The 11,424-nt window shown below is 46.7% G+C and overlaps 2 protein-coding genes across 3 annotated transcripts; one reads left to right on the top strand and one right to left on the bottom strand.

Moving 5' to 3' along the window:
• Positions 1-6: 6 nt before the first annotated feature.
• Positions 7-2,031, top strand: CCDC17 (coiled-coil domain containing 17). Of its 2 annotated transcripts, XM_010716178.3 has the most exons (8): positions 7-208; positions 311-425; positions 494-596; positions 671-730; positions 802-1,079; positions 1,158-1,339; positions 1,518-1,657; positions 1,810-2,031. In XM_010716178.3, exons 1-8 carry the CDS (start codon positions 29-31, stop codon positions 1,829-1,831), a joined length of 1,080 nt encoding a protein of 359 aa, XP_010714480.1. In that variant the 5' UTR covers positions 7-28; the 3' UTR covers positions 1,832-2,031. The 2 variants fall into 2 exon arrangements, with proteins under 2 accessions (XP_010714480.1, XP_010714481.1); XM_010716179.3 differs by lacking the exon at positions 1,810-2,031 and having other exon boundaries at positions 1,158-1,371; positions 1,518-1,649.
• A 105-nt stretch (positions 2,032-2,136) lies between these two features.
• Positions 2,137-11,420, bottom strand: NASP (nuclear autoantigenic sperm protein; the record flags this gene model as incomplete). The annotated part of the gene is made up of 13 exons (XM_019618412.1): positions 2,137-2,303; positions 2,806-2,937; positions 3,859-3,930; positions 4,024-4,077; positions 4,465-4,631; positions 4,862-5,050; positions 5,606-5,679; positions 5,799-5,875; positions 6,628-6,710; positions 8,481-9,344; positions 10,039-10,136; positions 10,658-10,738; positions 11,227-11,420. Coding segments are annotated over 13 exons (2,139 nt in total), but the record flags the coding sequence as incomplete, so codon positions are not given.
• Positions 11,421-11,424: the final 4 nt, after the last annotated feature.

Here is an 11,424-nt window from a genome sequence, read left to right as displayed (position 1 = left end):
CCACCCCGTTTGCCTCTTCAAGGCCACGATGTCCCGGCACGAGGATCGCCCCAAGCACCGCCGTCTGCTCCTGCTCTCCGGGCTCCCTCGGTTCTCTCTGGGTCGTGAGGGCCCGGGTCGAGCCCGCGGGGCACCTCTGGGTGATATCCTCACGCCCCGCGAGCGGGCGCTGCTCCGTGCCCCCGCTGCCAGCCGACCAACGGAGCGGGTGAGACCTCCCCACCGGCCCCACTCGCCTGCAGCGTAGTGCGGGGTCGCCCCCCGTCCCGTGGACTCAGCCCCTACTGCCGTGGCTGCCCCTGTGCCCCAGGGAGAGCCCAGCCCACCGCGGGGGGACCCACGGGCACCGGAGCTGCTGGAGGCTCATCAGCACCACGTGGCTGAAATCCGGGCCAGGACCCAACAGCTAGAGCAGCACAGAGAGCGTAGGCATTGGCACGGGATGCGGGGTGATGCTTGTGGCTCTGGAGTGACCCAGCTGTGCGTCCCACAGAGCTGTGCCAGCACCTGGCATTGCTGTGCAACAGGCGTCTGTCACCAGAAATGAGTTGGGCTGCAGAGGTGATGTCAGACAAAGCTGGACGCCAGCACCGAGGGTGAGACCTGCTGCATGCTGCCCAGAAAGGGGCCCTTTGCCCGCTGGGCCCCAGTTTGCCCATATCCTCCCCAGGGCTGCCCTCCACCTCGACGCCCTCCTGCCGCCCTCTGGGCCGCTGGCTGCTGAGGCCAGGTGAGAGCTGAGGGAGGGGCGGGAGCCCAGCAGAGCCCCAGCCACCAGGGCTCATGCCAGCGTCGTGGTAGGGCTCTGCTGCTCTCCTACCTGCGTGCTGGTGGCCGTGACGAGGCCACCCTGGAACAGCTGTTAGACCTCCAGCTGGAGGCCATGGCACTGGAGAAGAAGGCTGCACAGAAGATGAGTAAGTACCAGCCCCAGCACAGAGCCCAGGGACAGGATACCAATGCTGTTGAGGCGGCACAGGGCCTCAATGCGACGCTGATGGCTGTGGAGCTGGAGAACCAGCGGCTCGAGGATGAGCTCCTGGCATTGAAGGTCCGGAGGGAGATGCGAGCTGATGTCGGTGGGTGACTGGGAAATGGAGCATTGCCCATTTGTCTGTGAGGTGGCAGCAGAGTGTGTCTGAGCTGCTGTTCCCCAGGATCGCAGGCAGCCCGGCAGAATGCAGAGCTGGCTCAGCTGCAGGCAAAGGTGGAGCTGCTGCTGCGACGCCAGGCGGAGGGGATGGGGCCGCGCCTGCCCCCTGCCGTCCTCCCACCGCCCGTGGCCCCTCCGCTCCCTCCAGCCTCAGCTCTGGCGGTGTCTGGTCCTAGTGCCGCAGGGGTAACTCACCTTGAGAGGGGCTTCCTAGGGTGGTAAGGGTGGAACAAGAGTTGGTACTTGTTCCCTGGCTGCAGTAGAACGCATTCCCTCTCTAAGTGCCGAACTGCAAGCGTGATTTGCTCTGTGCTCCCGGTGCCCAGGGGGAACCCCCGTTAAAGCTGCCTTTTTCCTTCCCCAGGAGCCACTGAGGACAGGCAGCCCCACCACAGCCTCCAGCTACCCACTTGTGCCCTCTAGCCTCCCCAGCATCTTCTTTGGAGCCCTGCATGATCCCCCTCCTACTCAGGAGGCACCAGCTCAGCACAGAAGCCCTGAGAGGTGAGGCCGGGATGAGCTGTGCCCTGTTGCAGTGCTCAGGCAACACGAGAGCTGCTCACCCTGAGTTCTGATAAGGGACTTTTTTTGTGACGATGGACTTCTGTGCTCAATCACATTCTTTTTCCCCCCTCCCCTACTGCTCATTCCATTAGACACTTCTCAAAGTACATTTAGGAAAAGCTTAACAGGAGGCATTCAAGGCTCAAACCAGGGAGCAGCAAAACCCATGGCAAGATTTCCTCTATCATCCTGGCGCTCATGTGGTGGGTGTGTGAAATAAATGGCTTCTACCTACAGCTCTTCACCTCCTGGCCTTTTTCAGTGTACAAACTATGAAGTTCATTGTTTGCAGTCATATCCCAAAGAACAGAAATGTACTACTGCTCCAAAGTCAGATGACACAGAACCAGCACGAAGGCTGCAGCACGAGAGCAGGGAGGAAGGAGCTTGAGAGAGAAACAGGGTCAGAACAAGGAACATTTGCTTACAATCTTTATTGAAGTCATACAAAAGTTGCCAAAAAGTGAAAAAATACACTATATACAAAACCATTTTCCTTTGAAGGAGAGGAGTGTCCAAAGCTAAAGAATTATCATACTGTGCTTTCAACTGCAGCCCCTGGTTCTGCTTGTGGCCTTTTCTCTGTCTAAAAGGAAAGAGAAGTATTTGATTTTTAAAAATCAAACACTGCGTTACAGCACCAACCCATGCAGCAAAGTTTCTTTAACTTCAAGACATAACAATGCATGCTTTGCTCATCTCCAGAGCCCAGAACTACTCTGAAACAGTAACAATTGTAGGCCAAGTTAAGGATTTTAAAACCTTTAAGCATTCTACTACAGAAATGCTCTGGAGAAAGGCTTTGTGCTGTTGTTCAACCCAACTCAGACATGCAGAGCCCCAGCACATAGTTCTGTCCCACCCTTTGGCTGCAGGTAGCCAAAGCTGGCATCTTTCCAGCTCACTTAGTGTCAGACACCTCAGTACAACATGCAGCCTGTCAGCTTGGGAATATTCCCATCTTGTGGGAAGACCAACAGGCAATAAAGCCAGTATATCAGCAACACATGAAACCATGCACAAAACGATGCCTGAACAGAGGGGGAAGAAAAAATACGTATGCACAAAGTCCTGACTCAACTGCCCACCTCCTCTTCCATTTTTTCTGCAACCTCATTTCCACTGGGGGCAGCGTCACCACCACCACCATTGACAGCCGGTTCTGCTTTAGATTTCTTAGCTTCATTGTCTCCCTGGTGGGTCTCCTCCTCTGGTTTCCTCTGAAGACAAAATTGTTTAGTCTTCACTATGTACAAATTGAAGTATTTTTAGAAAGTCAGCATCTAGATGTCATTGTACATTACTTATTTAAGCTCTACTTGCCAGGTTCAAGAACTTAAGCATTAGGATTTAACCAAAGCTCTGAAGCACAAACATCTCAAAGTATAACAAGAAGGATTATGCAAGTGCCAGTAGCTACAGTGCTAAATTATCCTCATACTTTGACAGGAGAATGAGTTACTGTTGGGCTAGGTAACAGCTAAGTGAATAGCAGGCATTTACAATCACCTGTGTAAAGTAGATCAAAGCTGACAGACTTGAACTCAAAGCAGCTGGTGTAACACAAGGCAGGCTGTGTCATAACAGTACGTAATATAAAAACTAAGATCCCATACAGGATAATTAGCAGTATGAACAATTCTGGAAAGTATCTATACTCTTACAGGAACCTTGTATTCAATATATCCTGTTTTCTGAGTAAGAGATAGCTTAGCATGGCTACATACTAGGACTACCTTTGCTGTTTTTCAAGTTCAATTCTCCATTTCCACTTGGAAAGAAGGGAACCCAACTCAGCCTGGTTGTAATTTTTGAATATCTACAGGCTGCCCTGCTCCTCCTGCAGTTCCCACAGAGCAGGGCATTTGCTCAGAGGACATCTCCAGAAGGCAAACCAGCCCTGCAATTACATCACTGTGGTCAGGCATGGTGCTGAACCATCACAACACATCTGGAGCTGGATGGTTCCCAGACTGATTACCTCCCAGTGGAAAGGAGTTTTACACACTATTTTTGTTACTACTTTTAAGTGTTCTTCCAGGCTTCATAGTAAAAGCTCTAAGCCAAGAAATCCAACAGTAGAGGGCAAAACGACGATACTCTGACAAGCTGTTTGTTCTATTAGTCATTGCTGGACTCACCTTTTTCCTGACCAGGTGAGAGATGTCTGTAACACACTGAGATGCTCCATCAGCAGCTTTTCTTACTGGAATCTATTAAGGAACGGACACTGACACGTCAATAACAGCAAGCCATAATCCTTAAAGCAGACAAGATTTCTCAGCAACTTTCTCTGCCCAACTTACTGTAGAAACAGAGCTGCTGCCTTCACTTTGTGCGAAACCAGATGTAGTTCCAACCTAGAAAAGCAGAAGAAATAGTTAACAAGCACATTGTTACCTATTCACAAAAGGCCAGTACACAGTTTAGGAAGTGGCAGAAAATCCAACTGTCTTACTGCATTCTACTTCTACGCTTACATATAGCGGACAGAAGAAAAGCTCACATAGCGATGTAACACTCAAGTTTCACATTTGACTTAGACTTACTGCTTAGAAGCCTAACAAATTCAAGTTTAGGCTGGAACAATTAATTTCAATATATTTGCTATTAATCCTATCTCTAGATTTTAACTGCATTAGTTAACTTCTTGCTCTATGTGAAGTCTCAGCTTCTCCCATTACTGGCTTACTTCAAGCCTCGCTAGAAGAATGTTTGGTTCAAAGAAAAGTACAGGATGCACTAACCAGAGTTGCTTTCAATGCCAGCTCAGCTACCCTTGCACTCTTTTGAGACTCCTTTGAATCCTCTATCTTTTCTTTGATTTCAGGGAGAAGTCCCTTCAGTTCTTCAATCTCCTTCTCATCTTCGGGGGAACCACTTTCTGCCTTCTTTATTCGTTCAGTAAGCATTGCTAAAACGACAAAGTTACCATGGCAAAAAAAGCCTCAAGGCAAAGTAGCTGTCTCACTACAAATACCACAGAGGCAAGTGCCCACCAACAGATGCTGTTTTGACAGTTGTGATGTTAGTGTAGCCAGTTAGCAAACATTTGCATCACTAACTGGTTTTAGGGCAATTTAAAGTTCGTGTTGATCCACAAAAGCTCTACAGTTAGCTAGGCAATTTTATAGAACTGCTTACCCATTCTCTTGTCAATGACTTCTACGGATTTACCAAACTGCTGAACTGCCTCATCGAACTGGCTGTTGTAGTGGTATGCCAGTGCCAGCTGGTAGTGGCTTTCAGCCAGCAAGCGGTCATGAGCTTCCAGGTATTTCTGCTGCAGGGCCAGACAGGCCTGAAACTCCTCTATAGCTTGCACGTAGTTCTCTATAGAAGCAAGTCATAGTCTTTACACAGAACATATTTTACATATTTCATTCCACCTTATGTAGTTTGAAAACAGAACTATTATTGAATACAGGTTGAGCTCAGTAACAGGATGCTTTCCTGTCATCAAATGACAGCGCTCACAGTCCAACACTGCTTAGGGCCCACTTCCCCGGCTTCCCACTTCTCAAGAGGGCTTTGTGTATTTACAACACCGTAACCTAAGGAGGCTTTCCCAGTTTCTGAAGCTAACCAAATCTCTATGAAACAACGCTGTGTTCTGCTTTAACCTGATAGTGCACCAGCTCTAACACAAAGCTTTCTTTTGCTGCTCCAGGGAAGCACGGTACAGCCTCTTTAAGAAACTTCCTTGAGTCCCCCATTAAGAAGTTTATCCTATGGCTCTACTGTTATAATTAGAGGAAGTTTAGCTGTTTTCATTTTTAACCACTGCCTGACCTCAGCCTTAAGTCACCTCTACTCATTTTTGAGCATGAAATGAAACATGACAAGATTTAACTTAGCACTTCAAACACAACAATTAGCACTACTTACCAGATTCAATGCTGACTTCTCCTAGCTTTAGATGAGCTTGAGCTGCATGAAGCTGAGCTTCTTTTGTTTCCTGCCTAAATCAAGGGAAAAAAGCTGTTTTCAAGTCTTCAGAATATGTAGCATTATGCTACACCACCTCCCAACTGAGGGAGTTTCTTCTAGCAAACGTTCAAATTACAGCCTCATATTTTACCTCTTATAGATGACTTTGGCCAACTCCAGCATGTCCCAGGCTAGCTCAAGATTTCCAATTTCTTCCTCCTCACTTTCCTGTAAAGACCAGAAATGCATAAAATATTAAGCCATTTGGATACATATCACATTAAACAACTTTATGCTTTTAAGAGGTGTTCCCAAAGAATGCATTTTAACCAAGAGATGAATGCTTTGCTGATAAAAGGAAAAACATCTGTAAGAGTTCATTATATCAACTCACACTTTGCATGTTTGTATGAAGGTGTTTAAGTGGAACTTAAGTTTACACCGTCAGTTGATATGGCCTCTTCTCTCTCCTCCTGCCCCCAGAAATAACAGGATACTAAGCAGCAATATTCTCCCATCAGTGAGTTTTCCAGTGTGAACTGCTACGTCCAGATAATTCCTCAGATTTAAGCAGTGCTACACTTGCCACTGGATTCCCAGTCTTTATCACCACTTACTGGACTGAGTGCACTCAAACTAAGTAACCAGACAGCAAAAACTGACAAACAACTGTTACAATTAACTTCAGAGAGAAACCAAGGCCAGCCTCCCCTCCACCAGGCTGCCTCAACGACCTACAGAGCACAAGCATTTGTTTCAGTGCAGCTGAATAAGCACCAGTTTACAGACAAAAATCAAACGACCCTACAAGGCACTGATGCCCCCCTGTTCGGTAACATTGGTTTCACCACACAGAACTCATTTCCTGTACAGGACTAAACAAAATACAAGTGAGCTTTCATAAACTTAAAAGATATTCACATGACATTTAGACAGACACTGCATTCAGGAGCACCAGCATCAGAGCTCAGCAACCTCACCTTGTCTTCCACTGCCAATTCGTTCTCCTTGTCATCTTCAGCTTTATCATTTTCTTTATCTTCCTCTTCAGATTCTTCTGTTTCTGGGAGGAAAGCAGATGAATGAGAACACTTCTTGTTACTGTGCTGCTTCACATGGAGCCAGGCAGAATATTTTATCCGGCCCTTATCCTTCCAGTGAGAGGTTAGAAGTGTGATTAAGAAGAGCACAGGTAGAATTATTTTCAGCAGCAGCCATCTTGCTGAAAACGTTGGGTGCTGTGAACTAAGGTAGTTCCAGGCAACCTCAGTTTACGTTTTAAAATTTAACTTCATAATGCCAGCATGGAAACGTACCTAAAATTATTCTCACTAACACGTGGTGAATTCCCACTGAAGCCATGGAATGCTGGTCAGTTGCTGGGACTCCACGCTACAGATAACAAGCGTTTTCAGCAAGGTAACTGTCAAGCTGTGTACAGATAGGTCTTTCTGAATTCAAGTTCCTCACTTCAGATATTTACAATGTTATTAATGAACCTGCTGTCATACAGTGCTACTTGACTTGTGATATTGTGGAAGTTTTGCATCATCTGCTCTACCAGTAGATCTTTGAGGTGTGCAGCTAAGGAATCTAATTACTTTAAGAACACCTAATTTGTGTGACTTTAGCTTCAAGTCAACCAATTCACTGTGACCAGTGATTAATTCTAGAATAACAGGAGCTTGTTACGGTGATTAGAGAACCTGGGAGCTGCTCAGTCCCTGCCAAGGAGTACACACCAGCCAGAGAGGGCCAAAATAATTAAGTACATGCACAGCCTGATCAAATGTAAAACAGAACAGATGCTGGCAATACACCAGACTAGGATGTTCAAGGATGTCCTCATACCAACAAGAGATTGAGCAAAAGGAAGCAGCGTGTACATAAACAGTCCTTCATAGGATAAGGAAGAGTGGGTAACTGTTCTTAGTTTACATTCAGTCACACTGTGGTCAGACAGACACCCTCCAAGGCAGCTGCTTCAATACTGTGCTCACTGCACTGGGCAGCACAAGTCCACTATCCAGAGCTATTTGAGCTGCAGACTTGCCTCTCTTCAACAAGGCTCTTCCTCTGCAGCTGAGCTAATAAGTCAAGTTTCAATCAGCAGCCTATTGATTAACTTGTCCAACAGAAATCCATGGCCTACTAAGGCCACGCAGATACTACTACAGCAAAGCATACAGGTTTTACCAGGCTACTTTAAGCTTGTAAGCAGCCATAATGAAGCGGGGAAGCAGAATGGCAGAAAAAGCCAGATAGCTGCAAAACTGCACTAGATGGAAGCAATGAATCTGCAAGTTCCATGGCAAATCAGATTGAGGTTCATCAGCCAAATTCTCACTTTTGATTACTGCTAGGAAGACTCAAATAGAAAGTTCCTCCCTGCCCTCTGGAAAGCAAACTTATCACTTCATTATATATTCAGCAGTTCTTATTTTTCTGCTCCACTGTTTTAAAGCATGGTTATAACCAGAGGCGACTCATGATTTGAGTTATTCGAAGGTTAGTGCATTAAACCCAGACGCATGCAAGTGAACATCCATTCAGTATTCTCCACCAGCCTAGCCTTTACTTACACATTTCACAGCGCTGTAAGTTTGCTTTAAAGATTTGCTTTGCAGTTAGCTAAGCGTTAGTCTAAAGAAACTGAGATGATTCTCCATTTCTTGAAACTTTACTGAAACTAGTTACTCAGATATAAAATCCTTTTAAATCCCTTTTTTCCTCATTTTAAGGCAAACAGAAAATTCTGAATGGAACATTTTACCCACTGTTAGCCAAATCCAGCAAGTCATCCACCCACAAGTACTTTTCTTCTCACTGTTACCTTCTCCCTCTTCCATCTGGTCATCTCTCTCTTCTTTTTCTACCTTAGCACCTTCATTCTCTTCCATCAGGTCATCTTTCTTTTCCTCTTTCTTTACCTTAGCAGCCACTTCAGTCTTTTCTCCTGTATCATTAGCTGGATCTTCACCCACTGCAGACACAGGCTCTTTTGAAGAATCCATCTCTTTAGATTCATCTGGTTTCTGGTCTGGAGCTGTCTCCACTGACTCCTTCTCCTCCACCTTCTTTTCAGCTGCTTCTGCTTGTTCTTCTGCAGCTTCTTTCTGCTCTGCCATGAGCGCTGCCTGCCCTTCTGCTGTCCCTTCTTGTGACATTGCCTTATCTTCCACAGCCACTTCTGCCTGCCCTTCTATAGACTCTCCCTTTTCCACTGCTGTCTCAGTTTCTGTTGCTTCTGCTGTCTGCTCTCCTGCCCCTCCCTTCTTTTCTGCAGATTCTTCTGCAGCTTCATCCTCTTCCACAGCTGCCTTCACCTCCTCATCCAACACTTCTTTCATGCTGTTCTTCCCCTCAGTTGCCTCTGCTTCTTCATGTGTGTTCTGCTCTTTTTCCACTGCCTTCTCTTCCACAGCTGCTTCTTCTGTGTTCTTTTCCACAGCTGTCTGCTTGTCACGCTCTTCTGAATTTACTTTCTCCACAGAAGTCCCTGTCTTCTCTTCAGACCCTTCAAGCTTTACCTCTGTATCTGTAACTGTGTCTTCTTTTAGCTTTTCTTCTGTAACATCTTCCATTTCAACATCCTCTCCTTTGATTTCCTTCTCAGTTAGCACTGAAGACTTCTTCACCTCTTCTTTCTCCCCCATGGCATTATATACCTGTTCTCTTAACTCCTCCCTTGCTTCTTCTACATGATTGAGGAAGCATAAACATTTCTTCGAGTTTAGTGATAAAGACATTAACGGGCACTGATAACACCACCCTCCGACCCTCCAGTGTGTTGGTTTGTCATCAGGTTAGATGGCATTCCATTCCTAAAAGCTCTTTTTTCAGAACACAAGGAATTAGGATGGGATGCAACCAACGTAACTCAAACTAAGCAAACCCCTTCCCCAGACTGCATTATTGCAAGCAGCTGCTCAAGCAGTGTGCAGTTTGCGCTAGCGATTTTAGTCGCAGCTAAGCAAGAGATGCCAGTGTTTTAATAGTCTGGATTACAGGAATTCCTGCATTATCTCCAGCTGCCCAGTACAAAGCAAGTATCATTCTTGGACATTTTCAATACTGATCTGTCCTGCTACACACACTGTACTGCTACAAGGTTACAAAGCAGTTCAAGTTGACCCAGAAGCTTAAGAAAGCAAGCTTGAATGCAGCATTTCAGAACACAGACATCTGGTGACCCCTGACACATGCTTAAGCAATAAGTTCATTGCAGGAGTTTTGTTCATCTTTAAGCAGGATAAGAAAATAAAAAAGTCCATTTTGGCTGCAGAAGTTTCAACAGAATGATTCTGACTACCCAGCACACCGATGTACTTAGACCAGTTAGACAAAAACATAGCTTGTACCTCCGTGACACAGCTGACAGCTTTACATACCATCAACAGCCAGCAATGCAGAATCATCTTCAGCTTTTTCTCCTTCCTCTTCAACCTGCACCCCTTCTAAGGCATTTCCCAATACACCATTTTCCATTCTAAAAGAAGAAAGAGATCATAATCACTTGGTTCTCGTAACTGCATCACTTGATCTGTGGAAGCTGCACCACCACAGCATGTTCCACCCAGCATAACCCTGCCCACCAAGGGACAAAGCCCCATCGCCCCAGCCAGGCTCTGGGTGCTTGAGTGTTACGTGCTTCCCTGACACAACAGGTGCTTATTAGATGAAGCTGTTTACTAATGTTGCAGATGTCCATACTTCTCTGGAGAAAAACCATCATTGTCTTTTGTTTCATAGAAGAGCACTGCTACTAAGAAACACTGCTTATATAGCAGAGAACAAACCACAGTATGTTATCAGATATCAAAGCAGCATAGCTGTTTTCTGCCAGAAGCATTATTCCTAACACCATTTTTTCATTCTCAGTTACCAAGCTTTAAACCAGTCCCTTCAGGAAGAAGCATACAGTCACTGCTCAGCTACAAACCAACCCCCTGAAGGAAGCACACCATGCATTCAAGGACAGTCACTATAAACAAACAACCATTAGCATACCTTGCCAACTCCAGGAGAGATTTTCCATAATAAAAAAAAGCTTCTGCACATTCATCCGCTGTCTCACCGTACTTTTTACCCCTACAAAAGTAACAAAGCTTTATTTGCCTGTGCTTCATTTGGAGGATTTGATACCTGAGCTTTACAGACAAAAGCTTCTGGACAGCAGCAGTTTCATGGTTCACTCAGCACTGTGAAGGAAGGATGAAAGCCTGCCTCGCTTACACAGAGCTGGCTCTCAGAAGCATCCAGCAGAGCAAGTTAATGAAGAATCCAAGAAGCATCACCCTCAGACTGACCGAGCCTAGCAAGGATCAAGCAAGTGACACGACTCCATTGCTCCCACATGAACAGATCACATCAGCGCCTCACCAGGAGAAAGAAAACATCAAATCCCTTTTCTTCCCTCGAGGACTGCAGCACGACAAGACGGCACACCCACCATGACGCTGTCCCGCACCTGAGTTAACTCCACAGGTCTGCGCTCTCCTCGCACCGTAACTACAGCACCGTAACCAGCTCAGCCTTCCCCACACACGGCAGCGCAGGTACAAACACAGGCTACTCACAGCAAGCTGGCAGCTTCCTGGAAGGCGTTCACAGCAGCCGGGATGTTCCCCATCACCAGGTGCTTCTGTCCCAGCCCCAGCAGCTTCTTGGATTCCGCGTCCACGTCCACGCTGCAAAAAGGAGCCCGACGCGGGGCCCCGTGAGCTTCTACGGGCACGAGAGGCGCCGGGCGGGCTGCCGGCGCTCGGCCGGTTCCG

Source organism: Meleagris gallopavo, chromosome 10 (assembly GCF_000146605.3).
Source record: "Meleagris gallopavo isolate NT-WF06-2002-E0010 breed Aviagen turkey brand Nicholas breeding stock chromosome 10, Turkey_5.1, whole genome shotgun sequence".
Taxonomy (NCBI): domain Eukaryota; kingdom Metazoa; phylum Chordata; class Aves; order Galliformes; family Phasianidae; genus Meleagris; species Meleagris gallopavo.
Note: the sequence above shows the minus strand (reverse complement) of the source record. Positions and strands in the feature narration are given on the sequence as shown.